This window comes from Hemitrygon akajei, chromosome 11 (assembly GCF_048418815.1).
Source record: "Hemitrygon akajei chromosome 11, sHemAka1.3, whole genome shotgun sequence".
Lineage (NCBI taxonomy): Eukaryota > Metazoa > Chordata > Chondrichthyes > Myliobatiformes > Dasyatidae > Hemitrygon > Hemitrygon akajei.
This window is the reverse complement of record NC_133134.1, coordinates 3,138,120-3,164,466: the sequence shown is the minus strand read 5'-3', so window position 1 is coordinate 3,164,466 and position 26,347 is coordinate 3,138,120. Positions and strand designations below refer to the sequence as shown.

The 26,347-nt window shown below is 46.9% G+C and overlaps 2 protein-coding genes across 5 annotated transcripts in view; one reads left to right on the top strand and one right to left on the bottom strand.

Annotated features, from left to right (window-relative positions):
- The window catches only part of LOC140735233 (glucagon-like peptide 1 receptor), a 43,628-nt gene extending 34,558 nt beyond the window's left edge, over positions 1–9,070 (top strand). For all 4 annotated transcript variants that reach the window (XM_073060057.1, XM_073060056.1, XM_073060055.1 and 1 more), the window contains 2 exons: positions 1,336–1,377; positions 3,903–9,070. In XM_073060057.1, the coding sequence (XP_072916158.1) occupies positions 1,336–1,377; positions 3,903–4,166 (306 nt within the window). In that variant the 3' untranslated portion in view covers positions 4,167–9,070. The remainder of the gene's footprint in view (positions 1–1,335; positions 1,378–3,902) is intronic.
- A 106-nt stretch (positions 9,071–9,176) lies between these two features.
- The window catches only part of ift140 (intraflagellar transport 140 homolog (Chlamydomonas)), a 279,472-nt gene continuing 262,301 nt past the window's right edge, over positions 9,177–26,347 (bottom strand). Inside the window, exons 26-30 of the mRNA XM_073060034.1 lie at positions 24,700–24,906; positions 17,834–18,046; positions 17,333–17,499; positions 11,770–11,911; positions 9,177–10,068 (exon numbers count right to left, since the gene is read on the bottom strand). Of these exons, the coding sequence (XP_072916135.1) occupies positions 9,856–10,068; positions 11,770–11,911; positions 17,333–17,499; positions 17,834–18,046; positions 24,700–24,906 (942 nt within the window). The 3' untranslated portion in view covers positions 9,177–9,855. The remainder of the gene's footprint in view (positions 10,069–11,769; positions 11,912–17,332; positions 17,500–17,833; positions 18,047–24,699; positions 24,907–26,347) is intronic.

The window sequence follows — 26,347 nt, the reverse complement described above, 5'->3', positions numbered from 1 at the left end:
GATGCAAAGGGACTTGGGAATCCTTGTGCAGAACACCCTGAAGGTTAATTTGCAGGTTGAGTCGGTGGTGAGGAACGCAAATGCCATGTTAGCATTCATTTCAAGAGGTCTAGAATACAAGAGCAAGGATGTGATGCTGAGGCTTTATAAGGCACTGGTGAGGACTCACCTTGAATATTGTGAACAGTTTTGGGCCTTTCAGCTTAGAAAAGATGTGCTGGCATTGGAGAGGATCCAGAGGAGGTTCACAAGGATGATTCCAGGAATGAAAGGGTTATCATATGAGGAACGTTTGATGGCTCTGGGTCTGTACTCACTGGAATTCAGAAGGATGGGGGGGGGGGGGGGATCTCATTGTTGAATGTTGAAAGGCCTAGACAGAGTAGATGTGGAAAGGATGTTTCCCATGGTGGGGGAGTCTAGGACAAGAGGGCACAGCCTCAGGATAGAGGAGTGCCCTTTCAAAACAGAGATGCGGAGAAATTTCTTTAGTCAAAGGGTGGTGAATTTGTGGAATTTGTTGCCACGTGCAGCTGTGGAGGCTAGGTCATCAGGTGTATTTAAGGCAGAGGTTGATAGGTTCTTGATTGGACATGGCACCAAAGGTTACAGGGAGAAGGCCAGGAACTGGGGTTGAGGAGAAGAAAAAGGATCAGCCATGATTGAATAGCAGAGCACTCAATGGGCCAGATGGCCTAATTCTGCTCCTATGTCTTATGGAGATCTGATGGAGGTTTATAAGATCATGAGAGGCAAAGAGTAAACAGACAGTATCTTTTTCCAAGGGATAGTGTCTAATACCAGAGGGCTTTTGTTTATGGCAAGGGGGATAATTTCAAAGGAAATATGAAGGATGTTATTTTACCCAAAGGAGTGGTGGGTACCATGGAATGAGCTGCCTGAGATGGTGGTAAAGACAGATACATCTAAGGGATTCATTTGGTTGACCATTTGCTTACTCATTTGTTTGGTTTGGCATAACACCGTGGGCCTAAGAGCCGGTTCCAATGCTGTACCATTCTACGCTCTAAAGTGAATTGGCAAGTCAAGGCACAGACTAACTGGGATTCGGTGAGTGAGGAGGGAGCAGGAAAGTGGTGCTGATGTACAAGAGATTGCAGATCCTGGAATGTCAACAATTCCTTTCCTCCTACAGATGATGTTTGACCCACTAAATTCCTCCAGTAGAATGTTGCTCTAGGTTAATGGTTTGAATGTCTTATTCCTCTTTATGTCCTTATTTTGTAGGTGGATTGGGGTAGCTCGATGTAAGAGTATTTGTTGGATAGATAGATTTATTGGTTGGAACAACTCACCTTTTTGTTTAATTTCCAGGGCCTGCTGGTTGCTGTCCTTTATTGTTTTATTAACGGAGAGGTAAGATAATCATTACTGATGAAGTTTCGTGTATCTGTCAGCATTGCACTCAGAGTCTCTGCAAGTGTCAGGCTGCCGGTAGGAGTACAGACCCAGAACCCAACCTGGGATACAGCAAGAGGCTAGGGTAGGAGCAGAGGACCAACCTCACTCTGCACCCATCTGCTTTTATATTATATTAATAGTAAAAGGATAGTGAGGGATAAAATTGGTCCCTTAGAGAATCAGAGTGGACAGCTATGTGTGGAGATGAAAGAGATGGGGGAGATTTTGAACAATTTCTTTTCTTCGGTATTCACTAAGGAAAAGGATATTGAATTATGTAAGGTAAGGGAAACAAGTAGGAAAGTTATGGAAACTATGACGATTAAAGAGGAGTAAGTACCGGCGTTTTTAAGGAATATAAAAGTGGATAAGTCTCTGGATCCTGACAGGATATTCCCTAGGACCTTGAGGGAAGTTAGTGTAGAAATAGCAGGGGCTCTGACAGAAATATTTCAAATGTCATTAGAAATGGGGATGGTGCCGGAGGATTAGCGTATTGCTCACATGGTTCCATTGTTTAAAAAGGGTTCTAAGAGTAAACCTAGCAATTATAGGCCTGTCAGTTGACGTCAGTGGTGGGTAAATTAATGGAAAGTATTCTTAGAGATGGTACATATAATTATCTGGATAGACAGGGTCTGTCAGCATGGATTTGTGCATGGAAGGTCATGTTTGACAAATGTTATTGAATTTTTTGAAGAGGTTACGAGAAAAGTTGACGAGGGTAAAGCAGTGGATGTTGTCTATATGGACTTCAGTAAGGCCTTTGACAAGGTTCCGCATGGAAGGTTCAATTGTTAGGTATTAATATCGAAGTAGTAAAATGGATTCAACAGTGGCTAGATGGGAGATGCCAGAGAGTAGTGGTGGATAACTGTTTGTCAGGTTGGAGGCCGGTGACTAGTGGTGTGCCTCAGGGATCTGTACTGGGTCCAATGTTGTTTGTCATCAACATTAATGATCTGGATGATGGGGTGGTAAATTGGATTAGTAAGTATGCAGATAATACTATGGTAGGTGGCGTTGTGGATAATGAAGTCGTTTTCAAAGTTTGCAGAGAGATTTAGGGCAGTTAGAAGAGTGGGCTGAAAGATGGCAGATGCAGAAAAAAGCTTTTGGTATGCTGACCTTTATAAATCAGAGCATTGAGTATAGGAGTTGGGATGTAATGTTAAAATTGTACAAGGCATTGGTGAGGCCAAATTTGGAGTATTGTGTACAGTTCTGGTCACCGAATTATAGGAAAGATGTCAATAAAATAGAGAGAGTACAGATAAGATTTATTAGAATGTTACCTGGGTTTCAGCACCTAAGTTACAGGGAAAGGTTGAACAAGTTAGGTCTTTATTCTTTGGAGCGTAGAAGGTTGAGGGGGGGACTTGATAGAGGTATTTAAAATTATGAGGGGGATAGATACAGTTGACATGGATAGGCTTTTTCCATTAAGAGTAGGGGAGATTCAAACAAGAGGACATGAGTTGAGAGTTAGGGGGCAAAAGTTTAAGGGTAACACAAGGGGGAAATTTCTTTACTCAGAGAGTGGTAGCTGTGTGGAACGAGCTTCCAGTAGAAGTGGTAGAGGCAGGTTTGGTATTGTCATTTAAAGTAAAGTTGGATAGGTATATGGACAGGAAAGGAATGGAGGGTTATGGGCTGAGTGCAGGTCAGTGGGACTAGGGGAGAGTAAGTGTTCAGCATGGACTAGAAGGGCCGAGATGGCCCGTTTCCATGCTGTAATTGTTATATGGTTATATGCTTCTGTTGGTGATGGGACACTGGTCCCAGCTAGCAACGAATGGAGCTTGGGAGAAGGAGCAGTCATATGGACCACATCAGGCCTCTGTTTGAGAGAAAGAGTGCTGATGAAGGGTCTCGGCCTGAAATATTGACTGTTTATTCCCCTCCGTAGATGCTACCTGACCTGTCTAGTTTCTGTAGTATTTTATGTGTGCTTGAACATCGAACAGTGCAGCCCAGTAAAAGTCCTTTGCCTATGATGTTGTGCCTTCTCTAAGATCACTGTAAACCTTCACTCGTACAATGCCCTCCATTTTTCTATCATCCATGTGCCTATCTAAAGAGTCTCTTAAATGTCCCTAATGTGTCTGCCTCTTCCACCACCCCTGGCAGGGTGTTCCATGCACCCACCACTTTTTTTAAAAAAAAGCTTACCTCTGACATCCTACCTGTATTTCTCTCTAATCGACTTAAAATTATGACCCTTCTTATTAGCCATTTCTGCCTTGCCTCACCTTTCTCCTGTTGTTGAGAGGAAGACAAACGTGGGCATCCGTGTGCTGATAGGCATGCGCACTCCCACAGATTGCTGGGTCATGGGTAGAATTATCGGCAAGTTTGGTGTGGCTGTTTCTGCCTGTACCTGCTTTTCCCTGAACCACCTGGAGCTTGTCAGCAATGTACGTGCAGCTTAATTTGAGGCACTGTGTCTAACCATTGCTTCAATCTCCTTGTGTGCTCAGGTCCAACACGAACTGAGGAAGAAACTGCAACAGTGGAGGATGAAGAAGAACTTGAGGAAGTCCCATTATCGGAATGGTGGTGGCCAGAGGGAGAGGGTGGATGGCAGTGAACAGGATGTGGAGATGGGGACTAGAGATGATCTTGAATCTCCCAATACCGATGAAGGTCTCCTCAATACACTGAGTTCTCATCAGGGGTTAAATTCAGAGATAACAGAGCTCCCAGGTCAAGCCAGCATGCTTGTGCTCAGTTCCAATGATTAGGAGTGGTGGTGGGTGCTGAGATAGAAACATAGAAACATCGAAAACCTACGGCACAATACAGGCCCTATGGCCCACAAAGCTGTGCTGAACATGTACTTACTTAGAAATTACCTAGGGTTACACATAGCCAGCCCTCTATTTTTCTAAGCTCCATGTACCTATCCAGGAGTCTCTTAAAAGACCCCATCATATCCACCTCCACCACCATTGCCAGCAGCCCATTTCACACACTCACCTCTCTGAGTAAAAAAACTTACCCCTGACATCTCCCCTGTACCTACTTCCAAGCACCTTAAAACTGTATCCTCTCGTGCTAGTCATTTCAGCCCTGGGAAAAAGACTCTGACTATCCACACAATCAGTGCCTCTCATCATCTTGTACACCTCTATCAGGTCACCTCTCATCCTCCGTCGCTCCAAGGAGAAAAGGCCAAGTTCACTCAACCTATTCTCATAAGGCATGCTCCCCAATCCAGGCAACAGATCGGGACGGAGAGAGTGGCCAAGGGAGAACCAGTCAAGTCAAACATTGTTCCTTTACAGATGTGTCTCTTGCAGTGTTGCTGATGTATTTGGAAGGGCCATGGTTCAGGTGACCCAAGACCCAGTACCTGTCATGAGGGTTGTCAGCTTTAGTAACTGTGGGAGAATGAAGGAATGGCCGATAATAACTGTATCACGAATCTATCACACATTCTCTCAATACCCAGGGTACAAACGATGAGAAGAGAGGCAGGAATGAATCTTTATCCCAATTGGGAGTTTTAAAAAGGCGCAGCTTGGCAGTGCAGCAGTTAACATAATGCTTTACAGTACCAGTGACCTGGGTTCAATTCCACTTCAGTCTGTAACAACTTTGTATGTTCTCTCTGAGACTACGTGGGTTTCCTCCCATAGTCCAAAAATGTACAGGTTAACACAGAACAGTACAGCTCGGTACAAGTCCTTTGGCTCACAGTGTTGTGCCTGTTGACTTGTTAACCCACTCTAAGAGTAAACTATAAGATATTTCCTCATGGCTGATTTATTCTCCTGCCTTCACCATATGGCCTCAATTTTACTAATTAAGAATCTATCAACCTTCATTTTAAATATACTCAAAGACTTGTCCTTCATAGACGTCCATGGCAAAGAATTTCACAGATTCATCACCCTCTGGTTGAAGAAATTCCTCCTCATCTCTGTTTTCTGTAAATGGATGTCCCTCTATTTTGAGGCTGTGACCTCTGGTCCTCAACCCAATCACTATAGGAAACATCCTCTCCGTATTCACTTCCTTCTCACATATGGATCCTTGTAAGGTATTCAGCCCCAACTCTTTGTTCACAACCGGGATTTTGATCAATTTAACTGGGAATTTAAATTTGTGAATCATATGCTCTTTTTTTCACACTAGAGCCCAAAAACACACTAACTTGTAAAGTTAAACTAAAACTTCAAAAAAACTGAAATGTTAGCAGTTCAAAAGTATTCATCTGCCTTTGTTCAGTACTTAGTTGAACCAGCTCTTGCAGCTATTAAAACCAGTAGTCTTTTTGGATAAGTCTCCATTAGCCTTGCACAATGTGATGGAGCAAGATTTGCCTATTCTTCCTTCCAAAATTGCTCAAGCTGTGCCAGGTTAGTTGGGGAACAGTGGTGGACAGAAATGTTGAGGACTTGCCAGAGATGTTCAATCGGGTTAAGGTCAGGACTCTGACTGGGCCACTCAAGGACATCAATTTTCTTCATTTGAAGACACTCCATGGATGCTCTGGCAGTGTGCTTTGGGTCGCCGTCCTGAAGAAAGATGAACTTTCTCCACAATTTAAGAGACTAGCAGGTTTTTATCCGGGATCTCTCTGTATTTAGCAGTATTCATCTTCCAATCATTCCTGACAAAATTTCCAGTCCTTGCTGTTGAAAGGCATCCCTATAACATGATGCTACCTCCACCATACTTCACAGTAGGGATGATGTTATCTGGCTGATTTACACCACATGTAATACTTAGTGTTGAGGCCAAAAAAGTTTTGCTTTAGTCTTATTCAACCAAAAGACCTTCTTCCACATCTTTACCGTATCTTCTAACTGATGGATAAGGATAAGCTTTTTTCTTTAGCCAGGGGTTCTTCCTTGCCACTCTTCCATAAATACCCTTTTTGTGCAAGGTCTTAGAGATTGTGGAGCCATGAACTTCATCTCCAGTTGCAGCCACTGACTTCTGCAGCTCACTCAGGGTGACTACTGCCATCACAGTAGCCTCTTACAAGTGTGATTCTTCTCCAGGAACTAAGTTTCCAGGGTTACGCTGACCTAGGCAGTATGGTTGTGTTTATATTTTTCCCACTTTTTCATGATGGACTGCAGTAAGCTCCAAGGCATGTTTAGTGTCTTTGAGATGATCTTGTACCCTTCCCTAGATTTGTGTTTCTGTTATCAATTCCCTGACTTGCCTCAAATGCTCTTTTGTCTTAATTTTGGTTTGGTCTGTTGAAAATTGACCATATTGTTGGACCTTACAGAGAGAGGGGGGTATTTATTCAGGTGACCCTCCAATTTTCTACAACAAAAAAATGGGTGAATTGGTAAGTTAATATACAGTATTGCAGCTGAGGAAAGTTGTCTAGTAATTACAAAAGGGGTGAACACTTCTTCAACCTCACAATTTTGGTTTTAAATTTTTAGCAAATTGGTGACAGGTTTAGGATTTTTTGATTTGACATATACAGAATGTTTTGTAGATTTGCTTGAAATCCTATTTCGACATACTTCAAATTTAGAAAATGAGAGTAAAATGTGAAACTAGTTGTGGGGGCTGAATATGTTTTCAAGGCACCATAATCATCCATGTACCTATTTAAAAGTTTCTTAAATGTCCCTAATGTGTCTGCCTTTACCAGCTTTTCTGGCAGGGTATTCCATGCACCCACTACTGTGTTTAAAAAAAAATCTGACACCCAACCCCCTTATACTTCCTTCCAATCACCTAAAAATAGCCCACATCATCTTATTTTCACTGTGGATGTCTAGTCCCTATGCACCTCCATTCCCCACCAGGAAGGCCTCATGGCTCTCTGCTTCTTTCTAGACACCAGACACAACCAGTTCCCCTCCACCCCTACTCTCCTCCATCTAGTGGAACTTGTCCTCACTCTAAATGATTTCTCCTTTGGCTCCTCCCTTCAAACAAAAGGTGTAGCCATGGGCACTTGTGTGGGTCCCAGTTATGCCCGCCTGTATGTCAGCTACGTGGAACAGGCTGTATTCCAAGCCTACACTGGTGACCGTCCCGCACTTTTCCTACATTACATCAATAACTGCAGTGGTGCTGCTTCCTGCACCCGTGCAGAACTTGTCAACTTCATCAACTTTGCCTCCAACTTCCACCCGGCCCTCAAATTTACCTGGTCCATTTCCAACATCTCGCACCCCCTTCTCAAATTCTGTCTCTGGAGACAGCTTATCTACTGACGTCTATTACAAATCCACGGACTCTCACAGCTACTTGGACAATACCTCTTCCCAACCTTCCCTAAAAATGCCATCCCCTTCTCTCAATTCCTCTGTCTCCACCACATCTGCTCTCAAGATGAAGCTTTTCATTCCAAAACGAAGCAGATGTCTTCCTTTTTCAAAGAAAGGGGCTTCCATTCCTCCACCATCAATGCTGCCCTCAACCACATCTCTATTTCACGCACTTCTGCTCTCACCCCATCCTCCAGCTACTGTACCAGGGATAGGGTTCCTCGTGTCCTCACCTACCACCCTGCCAACCTCCACATCCAGCACATAATCCTCCACAACTTCCATCATCTTCAACGGGATCCCACCACCAAGCACATTTTTCCCACCACTTTCCGCTTTCCACAGCGATCACTCCTTGTCCATTTGTTCCTCCCCACTGATCTCTCACCTGGCATTTATTCTCGCAAACGGAACAAGTGCTACACCTGCCCCTACACCTCCTCCCTCACTACCATTCAGGGCCCTAAACAGTCCTTCCGGGAGAGGCAACACTTCACCTGTGAGTCTGGTGGGGTCATCTACTGTGTCCAGTGCTCCAGGTGTGGCCTCCCATATATTGGTGAGACCCAACATAGACTGGGAAACCAATTCGCTGAGCACCTACACTCCATCTGCCAGAAAAAGCAGGATCTCCCAGTGGAGATTTTAATTCCATTTCCTATTCCCATATTTCTATCCATGGCCTCCTCCACTGTCATGATGAAACCACACTCAGGTTGGAGGAACAACATCTTATATTCTGTATGGGCAGTCTTCAACCTGATGGCATGAACATCGATTTCTCGAACTTCTGGTAATGCACCCCCCCCCCCCCCCCCATTTCATCATTCCCCATCCCCTTTTCCCTATCACCTGGTATTTCTCTCTCCCCTCCTCCCCCACACCTTTTAAATCTACTCAGCTTTTTTCTCCAGTTCTGCTGAAGGGTCTCGGCTCAAAACATCAACTGTCCTCTTTTCCATAGATGCTGTCTGGCCTACTGAGTTCCTCCACCATTTTGTGTGTGTTACTTGAAAATGATGCCCCCTTATATTAGCCATTTTCACCCTGGGAAAATCTCTCAGGCTGGCCGCTGACCGATGATCTTCAGTGTAATTGGGGCAATGGGGCTGTTACCATGCTGGATCTCTTATAAAAATACAAGATTTAATATGCAACACTCTGAAGAATGGAACAGACACTCAGGACAGGTGTTGCAGTGAGGAGAGGTGGAAATGACCTGACACAAGTCAAAATTCAGTGAGCAGTGCACCCTGCTAATCAGTGCACAGTGAAAAACCATCCAGACTGGGGGGGGGGGGGGGGGTGCAGTTAAACACAGACATCATTGCCCACCCAGTGGGGTTGAGTGCAGACACCACTGTCCACATGGGGTGAGGGGGTTAAACACAGATATCACTGTCCATAGACGGGGGGGGGGGGGGGGGGGTAAATACAAACAACACTGGAGGCTAAATGCTGACATCGCTGACCATACAGGGAGGCTAAACACAAACACACATGAAGTATTTATCTTTTATGAAAAGTGAAAAAATATTTCACAAGGGAATGCTTATTAACCACATCAGTATACAAAGTGTGGTACAAATAAGGTTGCATATTCAAATATTAAATATTAAAATATGTTAAATAGTCTGCTTCCACCTATTTCAGCACAAACTACACCTATATAATAAATCTGAATAGTACAGAGTTGAAGATTAATTATGCATTTGGGTTCTACTGAACTGATCTGAGTTGGTCATTAATATTTTCTACCCAGCAGCAGATCCCATGGAACTCCCACATTACCTGGGAGGTTTCTGGTCTCCTCTCGAGATTACCACGTGTGGCCAGCAGGCTGTGATGTAGAGCAAGGTTTTGCTTGACTGCTGTGTACAGGCAGTTCCTTATTTTGATTATTCCCTGTCTGATAACCAGACCGATGTAGTGTGCTGTCTGAATCCCCGGCAATCTTGCAGTGAACAAACCCATGAAGCTCTGTGGGTTTCCATCATTCCAAGGTTACAGAAACAAGCTTCCTGCAATGAGGGCTAACAACACAAAGTCACAGAAACCTGCGAGGGTGACGTGGGTTGGGTAGAGCAGTCTCAGTGGGTAGATCCTGAGAGGCTGGAAAAGACCAGTGCTTTATACAAGATGTGGTGAAGGGTGTTGGAATGTGGATCTGGCAATTTGCAGATCATTCCTCGGGATCGTCGTACGGCTCTTCAGCTACCTCCTCTTCTACTTCACCTCCATCTTCTCCACTGTTGCGTCGGACTCTCTGCATGGTGCTGTCCTTCAGTGGAACACCCACTGCCTTGTAAATGGCTTCAGCAATTTGTTGTTTGATGTAGAAGGTCACGTTGCCAGAGGTTAGTTTTGCAGCCATCTCTTCCATGTACCTGTAGGCCTGAAAAACTGTACGGGTTAGTGCTGGGACAGATCGCAACAATGCTCTAGCAATGCAAGTGTAGCTAATGTGACTTTCCTTCTCTTCAAGCCACTCAGCCCACCACCATCACCGCCACCCCACTCAATGCCCTTTCTCCTGCCTGAGTGACTGCCCACTGTCTCACTCACTCCATCTATGAAGCAAGAAGCAATTCCAGCAGTCTGAGCTTCTTGCATCAAAGACTATTTCCTTCTTTAGTTGACCGAATAGACATAATAATTATAAACACAAGAGATTCTGCAGAGCAATACACATTAAATGCTGGAGGAACTCAGCAGGTCAGGCTGCACGGAGGGTTTAGCTCGAAATGTTGATGGTTTATTCATTTCCATAGATGCTGCCTGACCTGTTGAGTTCCTCCACCATTTTGAGTGTGTTGATAATTTTCTCATCTAAGATACTTAAAACTTTGGAGATACAACACACAAAAAAATGGCCCTTCAGCCCATCACATTTATGCTGGCCACTAATCCTATTTACCACATTTGGTCAACAGATTCTATGCTTAACAGTTTGAGTACTTGCCTGTGAGAGTATCTGCTTCCACACGGCTATTTTTGGCAGCCTGCAATACTCTCCCTGAATGTTTAAATTATGCCCCACTCACAAGCTCATTCTCCAATCCAGACTCTCCCACAGGTTCCAAGTGATGCTGTGTGCTCTAGGAGCACTGAAAAGTATGGCACAGGACATGACGCCAATTAAACTGCCTGCATGCTGTCCATATCCCTGTATTCCTGCCTGTTCATGTGTCTGTCTAAATGACTCATAATCATCACCATATCTGCTTTCACCACCTCTCCCTATCACTCTATGTAAAAAAAACATACTTTGCACTTCTCATTTAAACTTCCCTCTTCTTACCTTAATGCTATGTTCCATATGATTTGAATTTCCACCCTGGGATAAAGAGTCTATCTACATCTCCTATAATTTTATAAAACTTCTATCTGGTTTCCCCTCAGTACCTGATGCCTGTGAAAACATAACAAGTTTGTCCTAACTCTCCTTATAACTACGATCTTATCATCCAGGCAACATCCTGGTGAAGCTCCTCTGCACGCTCTTCAAAGACTCCACATCTATGCTGTGATGCAGTGGCCTGAACTCCACGCAGTGCTCCAAATGTGGCCGAGAAGTTTTACACAACTACAACCTGACTTCCCAACTTTCTATACTCAACACTGCAAACAGTGAAGACCAGCATGCTGCACACACTTTCTAAAATCTGATCTACTTTCTGGGGGTTGTAGACCTACACCCAGCATCTCTCTAAGGGTTGAGGAATTTAATTTACTCTTCCTGCTTATATTTGTCCTCCCAGATTAAGCTATATCTGCCATTTCGCTGCACAATCTTCCAACTGATCCACATCCTGCTGTTGACAACCTTCCTCCATTCACAACTCCACCAATTTTTATGTTGTCTGCAAACTGAGACTGTTCCAAAACATCACAAATAACAGAGAACAAGCACAGATTCCAGTGGCCATAGACTTCCAGCCAGAGGGACACCTCTATCTCCTTCTGTCTCTATGACCAAGCCAATTCTTCCCCCCTCTTTCTATAAAGTGCCTAGAGATGACTAACTAGATTAAAGATGCTCAAGAAATGGAAATCTTTACAAGCATTCTATCCTCGGACTTCCTGGTGTACTCACCACTTCAAAGTTACCCTGCCGTGCATGATGTTCCACCAGAAGTGCGTAGATGTCACCGGTACGGACGGCGTGCTCCAACTCAGGCTCTCGCAACAGGACCTCGCACTGCTTTAAACCTTCCATTGGATCCTCTTCATAAAGCCTTAGGAAATCTCAGGATTAATAATGCATTTAGCCGGTGGTGTGGACATAGAATAATATTGCATATAGCCAATGCTGGGGTCATGTAGTGGGAAATCCCAGGGTTAATACTGCATTTAGTAATGGTGTGGTCACATAATAAAAGAGTGGATTCTAGTTAATTAGGCCATTGGTTAAATGGGGCAGTTGCTTATTTGGGACAATTCTTAAAGAACAAAAACTAATCAAGAAGGTAGCTGGGATTCCCTTTGCTTATTTGGGATAGTATGCCACTTATTTGAGACAGGAGACTGTTGCTAAACAGTCTCTAACCATGCTTGGAGTGAAATGTTTTTTAAATAGCATTAGTTCATATGTTTGTGTTCAAAAAGCAGTGATTTACTGTCTGTCATTGATTGTTAGTGAGAAATAAGGAGCAAGACAATTCAGAACTGTTTTACTCATTGTGGTTTCAAAGATCCAGGCTTAGAGATGCCACTCCTTCAACAAGTTAGAAACTACAAATAATTTGAAGGTATTGGCAATCATCTTGAATGTTACAATGAAAATTAAGATTTGGAGGATGCAACAGTTTCTAACTAGTGCCAATCACGTGCACATGTGGCTGTTAGACACCATAGAAACATAGAAAACCTACAGCACAATACAGACCCTTCAGCCCACAAAGCTGTGCCGAACATGTCCCTACCTTAGAAATTACTAGGCTTACCTACAGCCCTCTATTTTACTAAGCTCCATGTATCTATCTAAAAGTCTCTTAAAAGACCCTGTTGTATCCACCTCCACCACAGTTGCCAGCGGCCCATTCCACGCACTCACCACTCTCTGAGTAAAAAACTTAGCCCTGACGTCTCCTCTGTATCTACTCCCCAGCACCTTAAACCTGTGTCCTCTTGTGGCAACCATTTCAGCCCTGGGAAAAAGCCTCTGACTAGACACACGATCAATGCCTCTCATCATACCATGCTTAGAGCCAACAGTTTTTAGATAGCATCAGCTGCATGTGTTTACGTTATTCATTTGGGCTGACTGACACCAAATTAAAAAGCATTGACTTTTGACACCACTTCATACTGGAAGGCAACAAAGGCAGTGCATTATCTGTACTGGATGTCTGCACTGATTTAGTTCATTTACAGTCAATCAAAAGAAAATGGCAGCGTACACTGGATGAATTCCTCTGTTGATAACTATTAAAAACTAATAGTTTTAAAGTACTATAGTAGCATTGGCAGTATACTAATTTGTTTTGTATCTTAGGTCTATAAGGCAATGAGAGGCATTGATTGTGTGGATAGTCAGCTTTTCCCCAGGGCTGAAATGGCTAGCATGAGAGGGCACAGTTTTAAAGTGCTTGGAAGTAGGTACAGAGGAGATTCAGGGGTAAGTTTTTTTTACACACAGAGTGGTGAGCGCGTGGAATGGGCTGCCGGCGACGGTGGAGGAGGTGGGTACAATAGGGTCTTTTAAGAGACTCCTGGATAGGTACACGGAGCTTAGGAAAATAGAGGGCTATGGGTAACCCTAGGTAATTTCTAAGGTAAGGACATGTTTGGCACAGCTTTGTGGCAAAAGGGCCTGTATTGTGCTGTAGGTTTTCTATGTTTCTATGTTTATTTAGATATGTAATTTGTTACTCATTTAATTGTAGTTTGTCTTTTTTAAACTACTTCCATGAAACTTCAGCTAATTGGGGCAGCATAACTGAGCCAAAATGTACTGATTCTGATGTGTCCCAATTAACTGGAATCCACTGTATTCCATTTAGACTAGTGGTTGCCATTCCGTCGATCACGATCGACTGGTCGATCTTTGAAACTTTCCCAGTAGATCCCGAAAAAAAAAAGAAAAATAAATACACAAATATTGTTGAGAGATTGTTTCCGGGTTGAGGGGTTTTAGTTCCGTTCTTTCTGCCCAGTGCGCATGCGTGTAGCTCCCCGCACTACCCAGTGTAATTCAGTGGTCCCCAACCACCGGGCCGGAGGAAACAATATGAGTCAGCTGCACCTTTCCTCATTCCCTGTCACGCCCACTGTTGAACTTGAACACACGCGAGGTCATCAGTTGCCTAAACACAGTGATACCCTCGTGCCAGGGATCACTGGTTGGCCTCGGGTAACCGGCCGGTGGGACACTGGCCTGGAGCACGGACAGATGGGTGCCGCCTCTAAACCTGTTTAGCACACTGAATGTTCGTGGGGAATCCGGTGCTAAAATATTCGCAGACGACCTAATTCGGGCTCAGGGTTTCGTAAGTAGCAGAGCAGCAACCTCGCTGCGATCTACTGAAGCAAACTTTTGTCGGCCAATAGATCGTACTGGGGGGGTGGGGGGGCACGTCCTGTCGCACTCCTCGCTTGGTTGGTCGCTCTCTCCGGACTGCGGCCGCCACGGCCCCGGCACGGGGACCTCCGGCCCTGACCTTGTTCTCTCACCCCACCCACGATCAGCCGCACCTGGCCAAGGTGTCTGGTGGCAGGCGGCCGCAAGTCTGTCTAATGAGGCAATGAAGCCCTCAAAACTGCTTCGGCGCCTTGAGTCCAAGCATCCTGCACTTAAAGACAAACCCACTGAGTTTTTTTCAGTGGAAAAAACGTGAGCCAGTGGGACAGAAGCTAAGCACTGAGAGCCACAAAAACTAAATTGCGTAATAGACTGGACATAAGGAACCTGCTTTGAGTATCGCTGTATTCCATTCGTGTCCCCCCCACCCCCCCACCCACCGGTCTGCAAAAATATTGTCAATATTAAACCGGTCTGTGGTGCAAAAGAGGGCGGTGGCCCCTGGTGTGCATACATTATTTCTACGTCCGGGTTGTGGAGTTTTACTTCCTGTCTTTTCTGCCCCGGTGTGCATGCGTGTAACTAATGGATTTGGGGTCGATCTGGCCTTTCACCAAGGCTGAGGTAGGGGATCTTGGGCTTAAAAGGTTGGTGACCACTAATTTAGACCATAAGATATAGGAGCAGAATTAGGCCACTCGGCCATTTGACTCTGCTCCACCATTTCATCATATCTGATCCAATTTTTCCCCCAGTCTTCTGCTGTCTCCCTATATCCCTTCATGCCCTGACCAATCAAGAATCTATCAACCTCCGCGTTAAATAAATATATATAAAGACTTGGTCTCCATTGATGTCTGTGGCAAAGAATTCCACAGATTCACCACTCTCTGGCTAAAGAAATTCCTCCATCTCTATTCTAAAAGGATGCCCCTCTATTCTGAGGCTGTGTCCTCTGGTCTTAGACTTTTCCACAATAGGAAAAATTCTCTCCACATCCACTCTACCAATGCCTTTCACCATTCAATAGGATTCAATGAGGTCACCCCTCAGGCCCAGAGCCACCAGACGCTCTTCATATGAAAACTATTCCATCCTGGAATCATATACCCAAACCTCCTCTGAACCCTCTCTACTTGCAGCACATCCTTTCTAAGAGGCCCAAATCTACTCACAATACTCCAAGTGAGGCCTCATTGGTGCTTTATAAAAGTTTCAACATTACATCATTGCTTTTATATTCTAGTCCTCTTGAAATAAATGCTAACTTCGCATTTGCCTTCCTCACCACAGACTCAACCTGTAAATTAATCAATTCCATCATCCAAATCATTGACATATGATGCAAAAAGAATCGGTCCTAATACAGACCCCTGTGGAACACCACTAGTTACCGGCAGCTAGTCAGAAAAGGCTCCCTTTATTCCCGCTCTTTGTCTCCTATCAATCAGCCCCGGTTTATTCATGCTAGAATCTTCCCTGTAATAGCATGGGCTCCTGGCTTGTTAAGCAGCCTCATGTGTGGCACCTTGTCAAAGGTCTTCTGAAAATCGATGATGGGATTATATCTCGGGAAATCTTGGAATTAATATTCCATTTAGCCAATGGGGGGTCACATGTTAATATTGCATTTAGCCAATGGGGGAGTCACATGTTAATATTGCATTTAGCCAATGGGGGGTCACATGTTAATATTGCATTTAGCCAATGGGGGAGTCACATGTTAATATTGCATTTAGCCAATGTGGGGAACACATGTTAATATTGCATTTAGCCAATGGGGGGGTCACATGTTAATATTGCATTTATTTGATGGTGAAGGGGGTATGGTCATGTATTAAGATACCTTGGCCAACACTCCAGAAAAATTTATTGGAAATGCTCTATGATTGGTCACTTTTAATTCTGATCATAAATTGATGATTCAGATTAAGATTACAATCACTGTTATAAAGAGATGGTGGTGGCAAGCGAGTCTTTTTCAATGGAGTGTTTGCAACAACTAAGATGATCACAAAATGTCACAACTTACAAACCACTTCCCTCCATCTCCCACAGTTTTTCCCTATCCTAACCCGTTCTGCCCTCAATGACCCTCTCACTACATCACCTACATATTTTTCCTCTGGATCTGCTCTGATCCCTTTCCCTTGATACCATAATCTACAGACCTCTCCTATCAGACTGTCTTCTTCAGCCCTTTATCACTTCCACCTATCACCTCCCAGCTTCAACATTCATTCCCTCTATCCCCCTAACCTGCCTCTCAACCACTCTCACCTGGGTTCACCAATCACCTCCCAGCTTCAAGCATCATTCCCCCCCCCCATACCTTCCGATCACCCCCTCACCTGGATTCACCAATCACCTCCCAGCTTCAAGCATCATTCCCCCCCCCAATACCTTCCGATCACCCCCTCACCTGGATTCACCAATCACCTCCCAGCTTCAAGCATCATTCCCCCCCATACCTTCCGATCACCCCCTCACCTGGATTCACCAATCACCTCCCAGCTTCAAGCATCGTTCCCCCCCCCCCATACCTTCCGATCACCCCCTCACCTGGATTCACCAATCACCTCCCAGCTTCAAGCATCATTCCCCCCCCCCATACCTTCCGATCACCCCCTCACCTGGATTCACCAATCACCTCCCAGCTTCAAGCATCATTCCCCCCCCCCATACCTTCCGATCACCCCCTCACCTGGATTCACCAATCACCTCCCAGCTTCAAGCATCATTCCCCCCCCCCCATACCTTCCGATCACCCCCTCACCTGGATTCACCAATCACCTCCCAGCTTCAAGCATCATTCCTTCTCTCCCCGTTAACTTCCTAACAACCCCTATCATCTATCACTCGCTAACACTTGCTCTCCTCCCACTCCCCACAGCTGACAGGGAAGCTATCTCCCCTTGCTTCAAGCATCAATCCCTCTTCACCCATCCCCATCCTTCTCATCTGTCAGCTCTTTCTCCAAACCCTCCAATATTTTATATTGGCCATCTCCTCTCTTTCCAGTCCCGATGAAGGGTCTTGGCCCAATATGAGACTGTCCATTTCCCTCCATAGATGCTACCTGACATGATGAGTTCCTCCAACATTTTGTGACCTGCTACACCATACTTGTGCTCACCTCCTGATCTGAACAAACTTCTTCACTGTTGTCAGCTTGTTCTGCAGTTCCCTGAGTCGTTCCTCCTGTTCACCTTGATTTCGCATTTTGGCTTTGGACAGACATTTGTAGGCCTCGGTGAGAGCACCAAGTGCCTTCTCGTAGTTCTGATATTCATCAATCTCAACCTGACACACAGCCCAGGACAGAAACACAGGAGGTAAAGAGCACCATTATTCCAGAGTCACAGAGTTTACTTATCCCAAAGTAACATTCAAACAGCCCATCAAAACCCTTTTGTGCATGAATTTTCCACTGAAGTCTCTTCACAAACTCGACCCTTTGGTACATTAACTCTTCAGTGAATCTCTTTGTGCTACTGTACTGATGCCCCCCCCCCCCCCCCCCACCTTCTGGTAAATTAGTTTTCTAACCAGAATCTCTCACTTCTGCAAAAGCCCTTTATAATACCAACACTACCACTGCTGCTGATCGGAGCCTGCCCATACTGAAGCTACACACCTGGGCACAGGCATTGTAAAACCCGGCCAGCAGATCCAGCGCCCGCCCCTTCGTATAGAAGCTGATGATATTTTTCATGATTTCTGGATCTTTCCGCCAGTCTAATGATTGGAGGTAATTTGCTGCCATTATGTAAATCTCCTTCTGACGAGAGACTCCAGTGAAGAAGACTATCTTCTCGGTGTCTCCTGATTTCAGCAGAGCTCTCATTGCCTGGAAGAGAACAGGCAAGTTTTAGTGTGTGTGTGTATATATGTGTGTCTGAGGATGTGAAAATGTGTGAGAGAGTGAGTGTGTATTTCTGTGCATGATAGTGTGTCTGTATGCATCTGCACGAGTGTGTGCTTGTACAAGTGTATGTTTCTACGCATGTGTGAAAGAGAATGCATGTGTGTATGCTTCTGTGTGTGACTGTAAGTGTATGAGAGTGCATGCGTGTGAGAGAATGTGTGTCTGTGAGCGTCAGTATGTGTGTGAGTGTGATTCTGCACGTCTTGCATCTGTAGCTTCCCATGATATCGATCACGGCGGAAAGGTTAGTAAGAGAAACTGGACCTTTCATTTACAGCCACCATACATAAGTATTAACGTGGAGTAAACTCACACGTCGGGACAGATCAGACTGGATGTCTGGGAATAAACTCCCGTGTCGGGACAGATCAGACTCAATGTCTGGGAATAAACTCCCATGTCGGGACAGAGCAGTCTTGATGTCTGGGAATAAACTCCCGTGTTAGGGCAGGGCAGACTTGATGTCTGGGAATAAACTCCCGTGTCGGGGCAGGGCAGACGATGTCTGGGAATAAAATCCTGTGTCGGGGCAAGGCAGACCCGATGTCTGGGAGTGAACTCTCGTGTCGGGACAGAGCAGACTCGATGTCTGGGAGTGAACTCCCGTGTCGGGGCAGGGCAGACTCGATGTCTGGGAATAAACTCCCGTGTTAGGGCAGGGCAGACTTGATGTCTGGGAAGAAACCCCCGTGTCGGGGCAGGGCAGACTCGATGTCTGGGAATAAACTCCCGTGTCGGGGCAGATCAGAATGGATGTCTGGGAATAAACTCCCATGTCGGGACAGAGCAGACTCGATGTCTGGGAATAAATTCCCATGTCGGGGCAGGGCAGACTCGATGTCTGGGAATAAACTCCCGTGTCGGGACAGAGCAGACTCGATGTCTGGGAATAAACTCCCGTGTCGGGGCAGGGCAGACTCGATGTCTGGGAATAAACTCCCGTGGCGGGGCAGGGCAGACTCGATGTCTGGGAATAAACTCCCGTGTCGGGACAGAGCAGACCCGATGTCTGGGAATAAACTCCCGTGTCGGGGCAGAGCAGACTCGATGTCTGGGAATAAACTCCCGTGTCGGGGCAGGGCAGACTCGATGTCTGGGAATAAACTCCCATGTCTGGGAATAAACTCCCGTGTCGGGACAGAGCAGACTCGATGTCTGGGAATAAACTCCCGTGTCGGGACAGAGCAGACTCGATGTCTGGGAGTGAACTCTCGTGTCGGGACAGAGCAGACTCGATGTCTGGGAGTGAACCCCCGTGTCGGGGCAGGGCAGACTCGATGTCTGGGAATAAACTCCCGTGTTAGGGCAGGGCAGACTTGATGTCTGGGAATAAACTCCCGTGATGGGACAGAGCAGACCCGATGTCTGGGAATAAACTCCCGTGTCGGGACAGATCAGTCTCGATGTCTGGGAATAAACTCCCGTGTCGGGACAGAGCAGACGCGATGTCTGGGAATAAACTCCCGTGTCGGGACAGAGCAGACACGATGTCTGGGAATAAACTCCCGTGATGGGACAGAGCAGACCCGATGTCTGGGAATAAACTCCCGTGTCGGGACAGATCAGTCTCGATGTCTGGGAATAAACTCCCGTGTCGGGACAGAGCAGACGCGATGTCTGGGAATAAACTCCCGTGTCGGGACAGAGCAGACACGATGTCTGGGAATAAACTCCCGTGTCGGGACAGATCAGTCTCGATGTCTGGGAATAAACTCCCGTGTCGGGACAGAGCAGACGCGATGTCTGGGAATAAACTCCCGTGTCGGGACAGAGCAGACACGATGTCTGGGAATAAACTCCCGTGACGGGACAGAGCAGACCCGATGTCTGGGAATAAACTCCCGTGTCGGGACAGATCAGACTCGATGTCTGGGAATAAACTCCCGTGTCGGGACAGAGCAGACACGATGTCTGGGAATAAACTCCCGTGACGGGACAGAGCAGACCCGATGTCTGGGAATAAACTCCCGTGTCGGGACAGATCAGACTCGATGTCTGGGAATAAACTCCCGTGTCGGGACAGAGCAGACGCGATGTCTGGGAATAAACTCCCGTGTCGGGACAGAGCAGACCCGATGTCTGGGAATAAACTCCCGTGTCGGGACAGATCAGACTGGATGTCTGGGAATAAACTCCCGTGTCGGGACAGAGCAGACTTGATGTCTGGGAATAAACTCCTGTGTCGGGGCAGAGCAGACTCGATGTTTGGGAATAAACTCCTGTGTCGGGACAGAGCAGACGCGATGTCTGGGAATAAACTCCCGTGTCGGGACAGAGCAGACCCGATGTCTGGGAATAAACTCCCGTGTCGGGACAGATCAGACTGGATGTCTGGGAATAAACTCCCGTGTCGGGACAGAGCAGACTCGATGTCTGGGAATAAACTCCTGTGTCGGGGCAGAGCAGACTCGATGTCTGGGAATAAACTCCCGTGTCGGGACAGAGCAGACACGATGTCTGGGAATAAACTCCCGTGACGGGACAGAGCAGACCCGATGTCTGGGAATAAACTCCCGTGTCGGGACAGATCAGACTCGATGTCTGGGAATAAACTCCCGTGTCGGGACAGAGCAGACACGATGTCTGGGAATAAACTCCCGTGACGGGACAGAGCAGACCCGATGTCTGGGAATAAACTCCCGTGTCGGGACAGATCAGACTCGATGTCTGGGAATAAACTCCCGTGTCGGGACAGAGCAGACGCGATGTCTGGGAATAAACTCCCGTGTCGGGACAGAGCAGACCCGATGTCTGGGAATAAACTCCCGTGTCGGGACAGATCAGACTGGATGTCTGGGAATAAACTCCCGTGTCGGGACAGAGCAGACTCGATGTCTGGGAATAAACTCCTGTGTCGGGGCAGAGCAGACTCGATGTTTGGGAATAAACTCCCGTGTCGGGACAGAGCAGACGCGATGTCTGGGAATAAACTCCCGTGTCGGGACAGAGCAGACACGATGTCTGGGAATAAACTCCCGTGTCGGGACAGATCAGACTCGATGTCTGGGAATAAACTCCCGTGTCGGGACAGAGCAGACACGATGTCTGGGAATAAACTCCCGTGACGGGACAGAGCAGACCCGATGTCTGGGAATAAACTCCCGTGTCGGGACAGATCAGACTCGATGTCTGGGAATAAACTCCCGTGTCGGGACAGAGCAGACGCGATGTCTGGGAATAAACTCCCGTGTCGGGACAGAGCAGACCCGATGTCTGGGAATAAACTCCCGTGTCGGGACAGATCAGACTGGATGTCTGGGAATAAACTCCCGTGTCGGGACAGAGCAGACTCGATGTCTGGGAATAAACTCCTGTGTCGGGGCAGAGCAGACTCGATGTTTGGGAATAAACTCCTGTGTCGGGACAGAGCAGACGCGATGTCTGGGAATAAACTCCCGTGTCGGGACAGAGCAGACCCGATGTCTGGGAATAAACTCCCGTGTCGGGACAGATCAGACTGGATGTCTGGGAATAAACTCCCGTGTCGGGACAGAGCAGACTCGATGTCTGGGAATAAACTCCTGTGTCGGGGCAGAGCAGACTCGATGTCTGGGAATAAACTCCCGTGTCGGGACAGAGCAGACACGATGTCTGGGAATAAACTCCCGTGACGGGACAGAGCAGAACCGATGTCTGGGAATAAACTCCCGTGTCGGGACAGATCAGACTCGATGTCTGGGAATAAACTCCCGTGTCGGGACAGAGCAGACGCGATGTCTGGGAATAAACTCCCGTGTCGGGACAGAGCAGACCCGATGTCTGGGAATAAACTCCCGTGTCGGGACAGATCAGACTGGATGTCTGGGAATAAACTCCCGTGTCGGGACAGAGCAGACTCGATGTCTGGGAATAAACTCCTGTGTCGGGGCAGAGCAGACTCGATGTTTGGGAATAAACTCCCGTGTCGGGACAGATCAGACTGGATGTCTGGGAATAAACTCCCGTGTCGGGGCAGAGCAGACTCGATGTCTGGGAATAAACTCCTGTGTCGGGGCAGGGCAGACTCGATGTCTGGGAATAAACTCCCGTGTTGGGGCAGGGCAGACTCGATGTCTGGGAATAAACTCCTATGTTGGGGCAGGGCAGACTTGATGTCTGGGAATAAACTCCCGTGTTGGGACACAGCAGACGCGATGTCTGGGAATAAACTCCCGTGACGGGACAGAGCAGACCCGATGTCTGGGAATAAACTCCCGTGTTGGGACACAGCAGACGCGATGTCTGGGAATAAACTCCCGTGTCGGGACAGAGCAGACCCGATGTCTGGGAATAAACTCCCGTGTCGGGACAGAGCAGACGCGATGTCTGGGAATAAACTCCCGTGTCGGGACAGAGCAGACCCGATGTCTGGGAATAAACTCCCGTGTCGGGACAGATCAGACTGGATGTCTGGGAATAAACTCCCGTGTCGGGACAGAGCAGACTCGATGTCTGGGAATAAACTCCTGTGTCGGGGCAGAGCAGACTCGATGTTTGGGAATAAACTCCTGTGTCGGGACAGATCAGACTCGATGTCTGGGAATAAACTCCCGTGTCGGGACAGAGCAGACTCGATGTCTGGGAATAAATTTCCTTGTCGGGACAGATCAGACTCGATGTCTGGGAATAAACTCCCGTGTCGGGACAGAGCAGACTCGTTGTCTGGGAATAAATTCCCGTGTCGGGACAGATCAGACCCGATGTCTGGGAATAAACTCCCGTGACGGGACAGAGCAGACCCGATGTCTGGGAATAAACTCCCGTGTTGGGACACAGCAGACGCGATGTCTGGGAATAAACTCCCGTGTCGGGACAGAGCAGACCCGATGTCTGGGAATAAACTCCCGTGTCGGGACAGATCAGACTCGATGTCTGGGAATAAACTCCCGTGTCGGGACAGATCAGACTCGATGTCTGGAAATAAACTCCCGTGTCGGGGCAGAGCAGACTCGATGTCTGGGAATAAACTCCTGTGTCGGGGCAGGGCAGACTCGATGTCTGGGAATAAACTCCCGTGTTGGGGCAGGGCAGACTCGATGTCTGGGAATAAACTCCTATGTTGGGGCAGGGCAGACTTGATGTCTGGGAGTGACTCCCATGTCGGGACAGATCAGACTCAATGTTTTGCAAACAGACAGAACTGCAGCATACACGGGAAGTGAGCACTTAAGCGATGCTGGACAATGAGAGGGGATGGGACTCACTTGAGAGGTGTAATTAAACTGAAGATCAGCGAGGGAGCAAAGAGAGAACAGGAAGACAACAAGACATCAGAATAACACACACAAAATGCTGGAGGAACTCAGCAGGCCAGGTAGATCTGTGGATAAAAGTACAGTTGATGTTTTGGGCTGAGACCCTTCGGTAGGACTGGAAGAAAAAAAGATGAGGAGTAGATTCAAAAGGTGGGGAAGGTGAGGACAAAACTCAAGGTGATAGATGGTACTGGGAGGGGGAAAGATGAAGTAAAGAGCTGGGAAGTTGATTGGTGAAAGAGATACAGGGCTGGAGAAGGGAGAGTCTGAGAGGAGAGGACAGAATGTCATGGAAGAAAGAAAAGGGGGGAGGAGTGCCAGAGGGAGGCGATGGGCAGGCAAAGAGATGAGGTGAGAGAGGGAAAAGGGGATGGGAATAGTGAAGGGGGACAGGGTATTACTGGAAGTTTGAGAAATCGATGTTCATACCATCAGGTTGGAGGCTATCCAGATGGAATACAAGGTGCTGTTCCTCCAACTTGAGTGTGGCCTTATCACAACAGTAGAGGAGGCCATGGATTGATGTATTGGAATGAGAATGGGAAGTGGAATTAAAATGGCTGGCCACTGGGAGATCCCGCTTCTTCTGGTGGACAGAGCGTAGGTGCTCAGTGAAGCGGTCTCACTGGTATGTAGGAGGCCACACCGGGAGCACCGGACTCAGTATATGACCCCACCAGACTCACAGGTGAAGTGTTGTCTCAGCTGGAAGGACTGTCTGGAGCCCTGAATGGTAGTGAGGGAGGAGGTATACCGATTTCTCAAACTTCCGGTAATGCCCTCCCCTTCATGGTTCCCAATCCCGTTTTCCCTCTCTCACCTTATGTCCTTGCTCGCCTGTATCTCCCCTCTGGTGCTCCAAACCCCTTTTCTTTCTTCCATGACCTTCTGTGCTCTCCTAGCAGACTCCCCCTTCTCCAGCCCTGTATCTCTTTCACCAATCAACTTCCCAACTTCCCCTCCCAGTTTCACCTTGTGTTTCTCTCTCCCCTCCCTCCACCTTTTAACTCTATTCATCTTTTTTTCTCCAGTCCTGCTGAAGGGTTTCGGCCTGAAATGTCGACTGTACTCTTTTCCATGGATGCTGCCTGGCTTGGTGAGTTCCTCCAGCATTTTGTGTATGTCGCTTGGACTTCCAGCATCTGCAGATTTTCTCTTGTTTGTGAAGGCATCAGAACAGTTTGAGACATTCTAAACAAATACAAGGAATCTTGTTTCGGCTGGCGGTCTGTGACTTGTGGTGTTTTGTAGGGACTCTGTAGTTTGTTCTGTGTGTGTCTGAATGACAGCTGTATCAGAGGGATAAGCAGACTGGGCTCCAGGGTAGTGCACACTCCTCACCTTGATCTTGTTGCCAGCCTGTGTGTATTTCTTGGTGGCGAGGTGGTAGTTCCCCTGTCGCAGGCAGCAGTCAGCGATCCGCTCAAGCAGCTCACGCCGTAACTCCTCGGAGAGTTCCTTTGAGTCCTTGGACACGGTCATTTTCTCTGCCAGGTCCTCGGTGATGGTCAGATTCTGTTCCAGGCAGAGCTGCAGAGCCTCGTGGTACTGGAACAAGAGAACAGCACGGACATGCCGTCAAACCTCGTCACACAGACACAAGGGGAAACAATAACCAGAGCCCTCATATCCAACAGGTCTCAAAACACCACCAAATTAAAAAGTCTATGAAGGAGCATCAGTCATTTAACAAATCACAGCCTGATTTTGAATCAGTAAAATAGTTAGGATGCTGGAAATCTAGGGAACCGTACAGTCCTGAACATAAATGCAACTGTAAGGAAAGTGTGGCATCTTTACTTTCTTTGGAGGTTAAGGAGGTTTGGCTTGTCATTGAACAGCTTAACAAACTTTCACAGATATCCCAACAGATTGTATCATGGTCTGCTACAGGAATTAGAATGTGTAGGAATACGAGGAGCTGCAGAGGGTAGTGGATTCTGCCAATCCCTCCCTACCATCGGCAGTATCTACAGGAGCGAACCCTCCAGAAGGTAACGTCCATCATCAAAGATCCCTGCCATCTGGGCCATGGCATCTTCTCACACCTCCCACTGGGCAGAGTGTCCCACATCACCAGGTTCAGGAATAGACAATAGATAATAGGTGCAGAAGTAGACCATTCAGCCCTTTGAGCCTGCACCGCCATTCTGAGATCATGGCTGATCATCTACTATCAATACCCAGTTCCTGCCTTGTCCCCATATCCCTTGATTCCCCTATCCATAAGATACCTATCTAGCTCCTTCTTGAAAGCATCCAGAGAATTGGCCTCCACTGCCTTCCGAGGCAGTGCATTCCAGACCCCCACAACTCTCTGGGAGAAGAAGTTCTTCCTTAACTCTGTCCTAAATGACCTACCCCTTATTCTCAAACCATGCCCTCTGGTACTGGACTCTCCCAGCATCTGGAACATATTTCCTGTCTCTATCTTGTCCAATCTCTTAATAATCTTATATGTTGCAATCAGATCCCCTCTCAATCTCCTTAATTCCAGTGTGTACAAGCCCAGTCTCTCTAACCTCTCTGCGTAAGACAGTCTGGACATCCCAGGAATTAACCTCGTGAATCTACGCTGCACTTCCTCTACAGCCAGGATGTCCTTCCTTAACCCTGGAGACCAAAACTGTACACAATACTCCAGGTGTGGTCTCACCAGGGCCCTGTACAAATGCAAAAGGATTTCCTTGCTCTTGTACTCAATTCCCTTTGTAATAAAGGCCAACATTCCATTAGCCTTCTTCACTGCCTGCTGCACTTGCTCATTCACCTTCAGTGACTGATGAACAAGGACTCCTAGATCTCTTTGCATTTCTCCCTTACCTAACTCTACACCGTTCAGATAATAACCTGCCTTCCTGTTCCTACTCCCAAAGTGGATAACCTCACACTTATTCACATTAAACGTCATCTGCCAAGTATCTGCCCACTCACCCAGCCTATCCAAGTCACCCTGAATTCTCCTAACATCCTCATCACATGTCACACT